The 13,858-nt window shown below is 33.6% G+C and overlaps 1 protein-coding gene across 1 annotated transcript; it reads left to right on the top strand.

Moving 5' to 3' along the window:
- The first annotated feature begins 4,029 nt into the window (after positions 1-4,029).
- LOC112499686 (DEAD-box ATP-dependent RNA helicase 1) lies at positions 4,030-12,912 on the top strand. The gene is made up of 9 exons (XM_025103011.1): positions 4,030-4,225; positions 4,766-5,000; positions 5,459-5,713; positions 6,137-6,291; positions 7,209-7,386; positions 8,071-8,258; positions 10,446-10,650; positions 11,074-11,179; positions 12,646-12,912. The coding sequence occupies exons 1-9, from the start codon at positions 4,095-4,097 to the stop codon at positions 12,720-12,722; spliced, it is 1,530 nt and encodes a 509-aa protein (XP_024958779.1). The 5' UTR covers positions 4,030-4,094; the 3' UTR covers positions 12,723-12,912.
- Positions 12,913-13,858: the final 946 nt, after the last annotated feature.

Genomic DNA, 13,858 nt, shown 5'->3' with positions numbered 1-13,858 from the left:
ATTATTACTTTTGAGCTAATTATTCTATAACTGGTTATCAAACTGTTTGAACTCATTAAGTTTTAAGACTAACATTTTTTCTTGTCAACACGTAGTGGTGGGCCTAAGGGCATTTGAGATGGGTGTTGATAGAGGCATTGGTGCGAGTTAGCATTTCTGGAGCCCTAAGCGAGCTTTGATGGTAGATACGTTTGGTGGTTGTAGTAACACCCGAATGTAATATGATGATAAAGTAAGTTAGATTAGGACGTTGTTAATTATTAAACTCATTATTTGCATTGTAATTAACGTGATATCCCCTTTTTGTTTGGTGAAGCTCGTATTTTATTAATCACATTCCATTTTTTTTGTAAATTACAATTTCTGTTATTCTTATAGTATTATAACTTAATCATTTAAAACAAGAAAATTCATTGAGTTTTTCTTAACTTTTCTCTGTATTTTATGATATATAGTTTAAAATCTTTATCTTGGTATTTAAATATGAAATTTCAAGACATTAAATTATCCGGTTTAAATATTCAAAATGTATGAAAATATAATGTATTTTAGTTTGGTTTATATTTTTGTACAATATTTTAGTTTAAATGTCTGAGATAATATATTTGAAATACCAAAATATGTTTTCTAAATAAATTGAAATCAAATCATAATATGTTACATTTTATGCAACTTGCTCTTTGTTATAACTATTTATTAATAGAAAATTGGTAAGTGGTAGCTTTAATTTCATTTTTTAGAGGAATTTTCACATTTGGTTTCTAATGTTGGTCAATTTCAATGGATATCGTCCCTAACTTTGAAAAACTCAAGTTTGGTTCTTCACGTTGTCATTTCACAACGGTGTTGTGCTCTCTGTCTAACGACCATTAGCTTTTTCCGTTAAATATATTTAAATGAGGGACATTATGGTCAATTTACCATTATTAGAAAACATAAACATCCTCTGTTCTTCAGATCCAAACCCAAAAATCCAGATATGGGAAACGCTACTAGAATAGAATTTGTGACCAAATCCCCTTCAATTTGTGTGGTTTTATTGACACTTGTATTTATCGTATTTTTGTTTCATCACCAGATCCATATATGGAAATACGATGGTGGTGGCTAGGTTTTTAAATTTGGAGTTTGGAGAAGAGGGAGATGAGATGAGGAAGACGAATTGTAACAAGGGAGGAGGATAGCGGCACCACACACTTCAATTGATTAGGAGATACAGAAGCATATCAATGTGGTGATTCAGGTAAAATTACTTATTGTTAAAAAAAATTCATCATATTATTTGTTATTTTGTTTGCTTCATTTGTATTTTTTCTTCATACTCATACTGTAGATGGATTTACATATGGTAATGAAGTTATTGATCTTGAATAAACAATTGGCAATTGGGAGTCGGGGTTTAAGGATTGAGATGGAAGAAAAAGTTCATCATCGCATCGTCATCCAACTTCATCGTCGACGACAACAACCTTATCTGAGAAACCATTTTGTTGGCAGAAGAGTTCCCCCGCTATTCATAAATCCACATTCTGATGAGTTTGGCCACTCAGAAGGAATCTCATAGTCATCCCAACACTTAACCAACAATTTTAGCGACACGTGAATCTTGCCAAGGGGAATCTGAAACTACTTTATGAATGAAAAAAGTATGAGATTGACCTTTAATTTTAATATTAGAGAGTTCCTTAATCGGCCCCTAATTGTTAATCAAGAGAAACACTGATCTAGAAGATAAGTTTTAAACATCTAATAAGGAGCAGTTTGTAGTACAAATGTTATTCCCCAATCCACAGCCTAAAGGTTTGAAAGTCTTTTTCGGTCCAAATGTAGAACGAGACGATGAGAATATTAATCTAGACAAGCCGATTTGGCGAAACAAAGTTAAGATCCCATTTCCTTACGTTGTTAAGCTAGCGGTGAATGCTATGATGAGCGAATCTTTCACTTCATCTAAATGTGTAAATGATCGTAGTCGCACTTAAACCCTGAGTACTCTACCGTTGAGTTAGCAACCCAAATAGAAAAAGGGTATGTAGATACAATCAGAATAAAACAAAATGATTAAATCAAAACATTAAACTAAGAAAAAAAAAATTCTAATCTATTTGGAACAGAAAAATAACCAAATCAGATGAAAAAATTAACTACATGACACAATTGGAATTAACTCCTCTAAGATCAAAACAAGTAACATTATACCTAGATCGTTTCTCCCATTCGAACTGCGCCAAGCTCTGATTAACTACATATCTGTTCCTCCCAACCTCACCTTTCTCTCATGTCTTCCTTAAAAGAAGACTAAAGTCATCTCTAAATCAAAGACTTTATTAAATGAGATATTTTAGTTAAATCTATGACCTAATAAGTATGAAGTCATTTTTTCTGTGCATTATTTAGGTATATAATCTTAGGACTAGGTTCCGGTGAGAAAGAAAGTTAAAATGAAAAACGTAAGAAGAAATCTCCACCATTGGATGCACATTAGGATGAGATGTACCGAGATGCATTAGATCAATCCCCACATCAAACAGGATTCATGGGTGATTTTGAGATTAACTGTGATTAAGGATACATGCCCCTTATTATGCTTCTCATCTTAATTCTCATCCTCACACGTTACTTCGCTATAGACTTAAATGAGATTTTACTTAAATTTATGATCTATCTTAACCTATTAAATAAAAAAAAGACAATACACTTAAAAAAAGTCATGAATTTTTAATAAAATTTCATTTCAAATCGAGATATTTAGTTATATAATAAATTAAAGGGTAAACTGTATAAAATAACAATCTATTTTTATAAAATTTTTTATTATAGCATTGTACTTTTAATTTTTTTTATTACAATAATGTACTTTCAAACTATTTATATTAGGACATTGTATATTGAAAAATTTACCCATTATAGCATTGGGTAACCTTTTTATTTAAATTTACCCATTATACCAGGTTTTCATGTCACCTTATTGTCTGCGTAGGTTGTCTACATATACTATAGTGAAGTGACTTTCTTGTCACAACATTGTACTTTCAAAATTATTTTATTATAACATCTATTAGTTCTTATTGAACAATGTATTTTTAATTTTAATATTTAGTTATTTTTCATGTTATTTAATAAATATACTAAATGAATCAAAAAAATTCTAAATTGTTCATTAATATACTAATATTAATAAAACTAGCAGAAGACAACTTATCTCGCTAATATTTTTTTTAAATATGTGTTTTTTGAAAAAAGAAAATAAGAATTGTTTCTTTTTTACCAAAAAAATATTATCTTTTAAAGAATATATTATATTTGTTCACTTGACATATTAATATATTAAATCAATTAGATTTTTCAAATTATTGATTAATATAACAATATTAAAAAATCGTAGATCATAATTTATTTCGTTAACATTTTAGAAAGAACTTTAAAAGATATATTTTTTTGAACAACATAAAATAAGAAGTGTTACTTTTTTTACAAACAAAATATATCTAAAAAATAATGTATCATATTTATTTAAGAAATATTTTATTCTAAAATATTTAATTTATATGCAACTTAATAAGAAAAAGTCAAAAAAATTAAATGTTTTTTTAAATCATGACAATGAAAAATGAAAATCACTAATAATCATTTGAAATAGGTTTTTATTTTTATTTTAGTTAAGTCATCAAAATGATCAAAATGATGTGTCATCCACATCACCTCATTAAAGCCATACAAACAAAAAAGTCAAGGGGTTAACCGGTTTAAAAGGTAACATGTTACCTAATACTATAATGGGTAGATTTTTTAAAGTACGATGTCTTAATAAAAAATAATTTAAAAATACATTACTATAATAAAAAAATAAAAATAAAATATTATAATAAAAAAATTTATAAAAATAGGTTGCTATTTTATCATTTACACGCCTCAAATTTGGGCCACAAGAACATACCCAAAGATTTTTGGGTCGCCACGTGATCCAAACAAAATTGGGCTTGAGGTGTGACTGATTCTCTTCTCAGGGCATCGTTTTTCAGACGTTCACCATCTTTTGTGATCTTTTCCCAACTGCAAAATCAACAACAGAATCATCTCTCTAAGTTGTTACCATGGAAGAAGAAGCAAGAGAGCAGAAGATTGCCAGAAAGAAAGTAGCAGTGCTGCCATGGATGAGAAGCCCAGTTGATGTTGGTTCCTTTAAGAAGTGTCCTCTTACTCAACTTCCCTTTCTCCACCCAAGGTACTTACACGTCCCACTGATTCTATTTGTACATTCGTTTGTTTAATCCATATCATATGCTTTTTAATCGCGTAAATATGCTGTCTTATTCCCATTTCGTCCCGCTATAAGGAACCCTCTCTGCAAATTTTGGTCCAAAGAGTTCGGCTTCCTAATTTTGCAAATTAGAAACTTCTGTTTACAGAATTAAAATTAGTTTTAGTTAACCAGTATCAAAATGTATTGTTTTCTTGTTGAATTGTGGTATTTAGTTTGATAATCGAAAGTAAATTCGTTTTCTTGTTAAATTTTGAAGTCAATGAAGCAACTCCTTTGACAGTTAAAACTCAAAATGTAGATAATGTTCACGAAATTGGTGTTCTTAATTACATGTTAATTTAGAGGATAAAGGTTGATTTGTTTTAAGCTTACTGAACTCTGTATAACCTTTCATTCTAGCTGAGCATGCCATATCTAATGATCTTCTTCTTATTTGCTTATTCTTGTGTTCCATCTTGTATACCTTGTTGCTAATTCCTATTTGTCTGAATATTTCCTTAGGTTGGAAGCTGCTTTGTGCAGTAGTGGAATTGTTTCACTTTTTCCTGTTCAAGTGGCAGTTTGGCAAGAGACTGTAGGACCTGGTTCCTTTGAGAGAGACCTTTGTGTGAATTCACCCACTGGAAGTGGGAAAACCTTAGCCTATGCACTGCCAATTGTACAAAGCCTTTCAAATCGTGCCGTCAAATGTCTTCGAGCTTTAGTGGTTTTGCCGACTCGTGATTTAGCTTTGCAGGTTAGACATATTGTTCTTTACAAATATGTCATAGATAGACTTGCTTTAATATATGCGTTGGTTGTAGCCTATAATACTTAATTTAAGGTTAGGTTCTCAATGAGATGGGAGAAGGGGCAGGGGATAAGGAGTGCCAATTGCTTTGATAATGCCGATAAAGCTATGAAGAAAGCATGCAATTACATTTTGAGGCTCTTAGCCACTATCTCTTTCTCTTTAATGCATTCAAGCCGGTGGTTCTTTGCTAATGATTGTACTTTTCCTCACGCGACTCTTAGTGTCGTTCAATCAAGTGTTTATTAATAAAAGCAGAAAGATGGCATTTAACATGATATGACCAACAAGTACACTTACTGAGATGGAAAGAGAAGTTATTTCTTATGTTCATTTTCGATGGAAATTGTGTTATAATGTTGTTAGTATGCTGTTTCATGAATTTGTATTCTTACGTTATTTAGGTTAGGGATGTTTTTGCCACTATTGCACCTGCAGTGGGCTTATCTGTTGGTTTGGCCGTAGGCCAATCCTCAATAGCAGATGAAATTTCAATGCTTATTGAGAGACCAAAATTGGAGGCAGGCATCTGTTATGACCCAGAACATCATTCCACGGAGTTGCAAAGTGCCATAGATATATTGGTGGCAACACCTGGAAGGCTGATGGATCATATTAACAACACCAAAGGTTTTACACTTGAGCATCTCCGTTTTCTGGTAAGTTGTGTTATCAGCTTTGTATGAGGTTTTCTAGGTCCTTAAAAGTATTGTGAACGGGATAACTATGTCCGGTAAGATGCTACTTTGGTGGGAAACATATCCATTTTTTGTGGTAACCTTGGTATCCCACCTTTGGCTGACTAAGTCCATGGAGTTTGAGTCCACCAACAGACACTCGATTGGTGTGGCCGACAAACAGTGTTTATAACACCAAGAGGTTTGAACCCGAGTTTGTACTCTATAAAAAGTACCCAAGTTGTTTTGCCAACTTGGCCACCCCTTGGGGGATTAAACATAAGTAATTCATTATATATGAGACAGAGACAATGAGTCTGTATGTAATGATCAGATGGCACTTCAAATATTCTTTAGCTATGCTTATCTTGTTTAGAAATTTATGGTGGCATTTTTGTAATTCAGGTAGTTGATGAGACTGATCGATTGCTCAGGGAATCATATCAGTCATGGCTTCCTACAGTGCTTCAGTTCACCAGTTCAAGTGTTGATGGCCTCTTTGCTTATGCCAACAACCCTGTTCCTTCTATATTTGGTTCCTTGAGGACTATAAGGAGACTGTAAGTGCCATTTTTCTGTTTTGTATTGCTGGGTCATTTTTCATTGGATACCTGTATGTGAGGAGTATGTTCTAGTGTTTAATAGGGTGGAAGCTGGATAGTATTGGTTGCATATTGTCAATGTTTGCTAATAGAATCAATGTCGAATATTTTTTTCACTTTGTTAAAAGTGATTGTTCCCACAGTTTTTTGGCGGGGTGGGCCGCCCACCTTCGAATGGTGTTGGTCCTACGGACTTTGAACGGATTCGCCTCCGGCCTCTGGGCACGTCGGAACCGCATGAGTTCATCGGGGTGGAGCACGGTCCGCCAAAATCGGCATAGGTTAGGTGCTATTGATGGAACATGGTAAGCCTATCTTTCTCCATATGGAAGTGCTGCGGGCACATAGAGATGTGGGTAGAGGAAGCCTCAAAAAGCGAATCTTGTTTTCTCATCTACCAGTCTCCTTTTTGTTCGTATTTAGTGTGTGTGGATAGGGGATTTGGGATTACATGTAATGGGTAGTATTATGGGGAAAAAGAACACACCTTTGTATGCCCCATCCTTCTTTACACCTTAAGTGTTCTCTCTGCTTCCACATGAACTACTTATTGCGAGTATCATCTAATCACACGTGTATACACACATACATACATATGCATACACATATTTTGTGACGTCTTTTGCTTTTAAAGTTGTTGACATATCTTGGCATCAGAAATGAAGGAGGTTATATTGGGAAATAGAATTGAGTCCTAGTTTGATAAGTTCATCTCATAAAAGGGGGTCGTGAGGGAACATGGATCTATTGAAAGTTATATTTCTTTCAATGGATTAATTATGGAAATGGAAAATGCAGATGCATAAATACTTTTACAACGGAGCATCTTTATAGCTTTTCTTAAATTATGCTTAGAATCAACTAAATTATTGCAGAGGTGTAGAACGGGGATTTAAGAGTAAACCATACCCAAGGCTCGTAAAGATGGTTTTATCTGCTACCCTAACCCAAGATCCAAGCAAGCTTGCTCAACTTGATCTGCACCATCCGTTGTTCTTGACTACTGGGCAGATACGATATCAGCTTCCGGAACATCTGGAGTCATTCAAGTTGGTATGCTCTCATGACTTCCTAGATTTACATCATCCATCACTGATTATGTACCTGTGTGATGCAAGATTTTATCGTAAAACTGAAAATGGAAAATTAGTTTCTCTTCAAAAAAGAAAACCCGAAATTTATGTTTGAATTATGTAGAAATTACAAGTGGTTGAACACGTCCTATTTTTATGTTTATCAATCGGTTATTTGTTCGTTTTATGAAGGTTACAAAGTTCTAGAAAACTATACTTGTGCAATAGTTACTTGTAAACTTAAAATATAAGGGATTTATGCATTACTAAGCCGTATCTAATGCTTAATAAGTTATACTTGAGCTCTTAAAAAAGTTATACTTGAGACGTTTACCTAAATGCTTTATAATGTAGCAAAGATAAGCAGCATTACAATCTTTTAGAACTTCATACACATGCGCCCTCTTGGGCATCATGGTTTACATATAAAATATCAAAGTTGAAGCTCTCTATCTCCTTTTAAACTGAAAAAGTGAAATTATTGTAGTTCAGTCTTTACATTGAGATGATATATTGGATTGGCGGTTTTTCAGCATAGATTTTAAAGACCATATGCTTTCTTCAACAACCTAATTAATGACATCAAGCTTCTACTAGTACCACATATAACTGTTTATAACATTTATCTGATTTTTACGAACCAAAATTTCATTCTTCTATGAAGATATGTGAACCAAAGCTGAAGCCTCTTTACCTGGTTGCTCTATTACAAAGTTTACAAGGGGAGAAGTGCATTGTTTTTACATCATCAGTCGAGTCAACTCACAGACTATGCACGTTGCTTAAATTTTTTGGAGATTTGGGGATCAAGATCAAGGAGTATTCTGGTCATCAACATCAAACTGTGAGAAGGTGAGTGACCTTAATCCATTTATTATCAGTTGTGAGCATTTTTTATTTAAGAAAGTTTTGAGTTGTCTTTTTCAACCTTTAGCTTGTTCATCTTCTCAAATATTGAACATATTACATGCCTCTGATTCATGGTAGATTCATATGTATATAAAGTGGGGAAGCTGAATGGATTATAAACTGATTTGCTCAATTTCTTTCAAAAAGTATAGATGCCCAGAACTTCAAATTTTGTTGTGGGTCTTTTCAATCATAACTCGGTCTAGTGAAACAGGGAGCTTGATTTATATTTTCCGATTTTTGGTGAATTTCCATAAATCTTGTGAGCACACCATCTTTTGACTGAAGAAGAAAAAGAAGGAAATATTCACAATTTTTGCTCGGATATCTTCCATAGTTATTAGATGCATGTCCTAATTTGACTGAGGCTTTCTAGGAAGCATTTATGCATTGCGGAGGAAGGGAAGTAGAAAATGTGTTGGAAGAAGATAGAAAAAAACATGATAGTAATATTTAACATGTATAATTAATATTATTGGAACAAGAAATAAATAATTATAACACTCATTAATAACAATTATCAATGAATATTGAAAATAAATTAAATGTCATATTCAATAGTTGGCTCATTTTGAAGGACTCAATAAGATTTACAAATTATATATTTTGTGTAAAATAAATTTTACATTCTGATGTATATAACAAATTATGTAAATTGATCAAAATATGATAACCACAATGGTTGAAGTAAAAAATTAAAATGCGTAGAGGAATTAATAGTGTTCCTCGAAGAGCATTAGTATTCATTGCTCAAAAAATTCTTGTAAATATAGAGGTGGGTTGGAGATGATAATGTATCCTCTAAACTCCAAAGATACATTATAGATGGCCTTAAAAGCAAAGATTACATAATCCTTCATTATGAATTATTAATATATGATAATTGGTATGTAAGAATTAAATGCCAACCATTTATATTTATATAGAGATTCATGAAGATTCACTTTGAAACAATGGACAGGAATTGGTAGATTGTTAAGATTATAGAGATATGCTATTAGAATTGTGCTAAAGGCCACTTGAATTCTATACCTATTTAATTATGGCCATTGGTAAAAAGTACTCTCTCTTAGAAAATATATCTACAAATATAGACCACAGTTTGGTTTAAAAATGCGCGCATAATGCGCTCCGATGCGTGATGCGCTCCGATGCGCTGGAGGTAACGCATCAGAGGGGCTGATGCGAAGCGATTCCATGATGCTCTCTGATGCGGTCGCATCACCTATGCATCACACGATGCGTGCATCAGTGCATCCTGTATGTTTCATGTTTGGACTCCTTTTTCGTTCTTTAGAGGTTTTTAGTTGGGCTTTTGTAGATTAAAATAGAACGTAATAATGACCTAATAAAATAGAATCCCCTCTCAAGTCTCAAGTCGCATATCAGATTAAGAACATATATGTGAGTTGTGACCTAATATAATAGAAGCAGAAGTCGCAACCTGAAATAGAAGAAGCAGAAGTCGCAACCTGAAATAGTTTAGGGATTGGGGACTATTAGATATTTACTTGTGTTCTTCATGGTAGTAGTTTGTGTGTTTTGTTATTCCGATTTACGAACTTTTTAAGATTCTAATGCCACTTTTTGAACTACTTTATGTTATAAATGAAGTATTTTGATAGGTAAGTGTTTTTAAGGTAGAAATTGATATGTACAATTCATTTATAAGTATTTTTTGAATACCGGGCGCATCACGTGCGTGATGCGAGCGCATCCGCATCACGCATCACGCATCACGCATCGGCTTCCGGGACCCTTACCGCCTCGGACCGCATCGCGCTTTTTAAAACCAAGGACCAAACAAACAAGCCCAGTATATCCCACCCCTGGAGGTGGGGACTGGGGGAGGTGAGGTGTGATGTATGCAAACTCGACCCAAAATAGGCATACAACTTTAGAAATGTGTAATTATTACATTTCAAGTAACTAAATGACAATTCTACCCTTAATAGTAGAGGAAGTAATGAAATTCTCCATCTCATAAGTAAGGGTAGAATTGGAAACGAGGCACTTACTTTAGAAAGCTTGACACTTATTTCGGGACAAACTAAAATAGAAATGTGGATACTTATTCTAGGATGGAGGGAGTAGTTTACAATATTGAGGTTAGAAAGTTTGGTTTTGCAGCAAGACGTTGAGGGCGTTCAGAGAAGGTGGAATACAAGTTGTTGTCTCATCTGATGCAATGACTCGTGGAATGGATGTTGAAGGGGTTAGAAATGTAATTAACTACGATAAGCCTCCGTATATCAAAACATATATTCATCGTGCTGGTCGCACTGCAAGAGCAGGGAATTCTGGGCGCTGCTTCACCTTGTTACATGAAGATGAGGTACTCTTTCCATGAATAAAAATACGTTGTCCCCAAATCCCATGTCCCCATCCTGTCAACCAATCACACAAAGACACATCACCACAAAGTGTATATAAAATGAAATTATAAATTTATATTCAATAAAATAATTATGTATCTCCATGTGATTGGTGGGACAGGAAGGGGGCATGGGATTTGGGGACAATACATTTGTATTCCTCTTTCAATTCTTCAATCGGATAGGATTCAGTTCTTACATTCATTTTTTGGCTTATCGCTAAATTTTGACTCGTATCCCAAAAAACCCAGTTGGTGCATTATCTCATTGAAGAAAATGCTTAACGTTTGCTGGATAATTTTTTTTCAACAAGTGTACAAACGTCTTTTGACATGGTACTACTATTTCATGCATGTTTTGGGTGACTCTTGTATGCTTTTCAGATCAAGGGGTTCAAGAAGCTCTTAAAGAAAGCTGACATTGACTCATGTCCTGTTCATACAGTCCCATCGGATTCAATAGAGTCCCTCCGATCGATCTATGCTTCTGGTAATTTTCCACCAATATATAGACTAGAAGAGTAGAGCTGAATGCATGTGAGCTTCATTTATTTAAGGATAAAATGCATCAAAATGTAAAGAAGTTTGCCTTGGTTCCTATAGAGTTGCACATGATTTTTTTCCGCTCAGTTAATGTAAAAAGGTTTCAAAAGTTTCTTTTTAATGTAACAAAGTTTCTTAAACTTTTTTCACAAATTTTTATCAGTAAGTTGTTGATCTTGTAACATTTAGTGACGTGGATGTAAAGTTTTTCTTCCGCTTCGCCATAACCCATTCGTCAATGGGTATCTATTGCATCAAATGTTCCAAGATTAGCAGGTTACCGATCAAAATGGGTACAAAATAGGAAATTTTGAAACTTTGTTACGTTGATTGAGAAAAAAAATTCATTACACTAAATAAGAACTAAACCGACCTTTGTTGCATTTTGATGTATTTTGCTCTTATTTAAAGCTATGCACATCCTAGAACGTGTATGTAGGTCACTTACCAGTCAACTTCTAATGCATCATTCTACTTTGTATCCAAAAGAAATTGCAACAAATTCCATTAATGTTGCTTTATCTATTGGGAAAAAAAATTCAAACAAAATTCACATATTTGCCCATTTTGCATTATAAGAATATTACGATATAAATTTTGGTCCAAAAGGTTTTTTTCTTTTTTGTTGGTATTTAAGGCTATCCAAGACATTTGACTATAGACCAACACCTTTTTCCTCAATATATGATGGAACCTTTCTTCTCTCCTCATAATCTAATGGGATTTCATATATTCTCACATAGTATCAGAGCCACTTCAGGGACGGGGTATTCTTTACTGTCTAACCCCCTCAGCCGTGTAGCCCCCTCATGACTGACAATCTGTGCCAATTGGAGGGGGTGTGTTTAGAGTCCCACATCGGCTAGAGTTGGAACCTTTCTCAATATTTAATGAACCCTTTATTTTCTCCTCAAATGACTCCTTTGGAGAGTAATCTAATGTAGTTCCACATACTATCACAAAATCATCAATTTTTGTAATGGTGCTCAATAGATAATTATACCTTAAACTTCCAAAATGAGAATTGTTGTGATCTTCGTGGATATGGGAATATTTGGTAGCAGTGTCTACTATTACATATGAAAACATCAGGGCACCTTTAATTCTCTTTACACCTGTGGGTAATGGCAGCGGTCTGTATGCTTCCAATCCCCAGACCCTACTCTGTATGGGATATAATGGTCCAGTAGATATTCATAGCAAAACATTATTTGATCAAAGCAGGAGTTTTGAGTAATTGCTGTTTTGACTTGCAACCCTTTACTTTCTTGGCACCGATACATATAAATCTGCAATTTTCAACATCTTTATTCTGTAAATCTATTTCACCTTCGATTCGTGAGTTTCAACTTCGTGGTTATGCACTGGAGACTTTTTCTTGTGGCTAAACCTCGTTATTTTATGCTGTCACAGCTTTGGAGAAACTAAAAGAGAGCGTTGAAATGGAAGCATTCAAGAAGCGCAGGATTGGATTCAAGTCGAAGCGCTGAATTATGCTAAAGAAGATCGTCGTTGTATTCTTTTGATTTCTATTCTTTTAGATGGAAATCTTAAATTTTGTTTGTTGTAGCATTAGTCCCAACTGCTTCAGTTTTGTAGTTCATAGAGAGATCCCGGTGACAAATTTTGAATTGGTGTATGTATACTTGTTAGCAGGCAACATTTATTGGAATAGGTTTAATTGCTTAAACATTTCACCTTTGTTCTGTTTTCATTACAATTAAAGTGAATTGCATTTCTTCTTGAGGTTTGGTGTTTTTACCGGATCCCGACCATATTTAAGAAATTAACAAGTTTGGTCTTTGTGGTTGCTTTTTTTTTAACGATTTAGGTCCCCTAATGCAATTATAGGACCTTGCTCGTTAAAAAAAATACATCCATAGGTAGAAATGCACAAAGGACAGGTGAAAATAAAAAGGGCCTAGTCTAAGTATTTGTTATAAGTGAAAGACCATTTTGGTCCTAAATTTTGAACTTTTTAACTGGTTAAAAAATCTCGGTAAACCCCGAAAACTGTCCTCGGGGCTTGGTTAACCGAGATAATATCGAAATAATATCAATTAGCTTTTCGGGAAATTTCCAAACGAACAATTTTAACGAAATCTTTTAATTTCTTATTTTACTATGTTTAACTCTATGTATTCCTCTATCCATAGAGTACACTGAATGTACAGAAATGGTATAACAGAGACTACTATAAGAGAAATTTTTTATGCGGTGTTAACAGTTTTATGACAAAGAAATCGAAATAATATCATGACAGTAGTTTGTGGTCATCGATGGTAAAATTAATGTAAGAAAAATAAATAAAATATTCTAAAGATATGTGTGGCTCGACTTTAAAACCAATATTCAGCACAAATGGAGTCAATCATTTATTAGAAAGAAGATAAGATATTTTGTATTTAAACAACGTTCATTTGATCACTTAAAGAAGGCTAAAAACGTTGAAGTTGAGCAAAATGTTTACAGTGTCATAATTTAACTGGTTTTTTTTCCTTTTACGATCATTTATTTTTGCAACAAAATGGAAGTTCGGGATACTTTTTAAAATAATTGTCTACTTCATTCTTTTATATATTTATATATTAGTTTTTAAAAAATCTCAAAAGGACTGGTGTTAAGG

The sequence above is a fragment of the Cynara cardunculus genome, assembly GCF_001531365.2.
Source record: "Cynara cardunculus var. scolymus isolate 2C chromosome LG 16, CcrdV1, whole genome shotgun sequence".
NCBI classification, from domain to species: Eukaryota; Viridiplantae; Streptophyta; class Magnoliopsida; order Asterales; family Asteraceae; genus Cynara; species Cynara cardunculus.
This window is presented reverse-complemented; position numbering and strand designations above follow the sequence as displayed.

What these genes read in the sequence shown, in the direction of transcription:
- LOC112499686 (XM_025103011.1), top strand. Translation starts at nt 4,095, where the DNA reads ATGGAAGAAGAAGCAAGAGAGCAGAAGATTGCCAGAAAGAAAGTAGCA. An exon ending in CTCGTGATTTAGCTTTGCAG is followed by an intron (nt 5,001 to 5,458) that starts GTTAGACATATT and finishes TACGTTATTTAG; the next exon opens with GTTAGGGATGTTTTTGCCAC. An exon ending in CAACATCAAACTGTGAGAAG is followed by an intron (nt 8,259 to 10,445) that starts GTGAGTGACCTT and finishes TTGGTTTTGCAG; the next exon opens with CAAGACGTTGAGGGCGTTCA.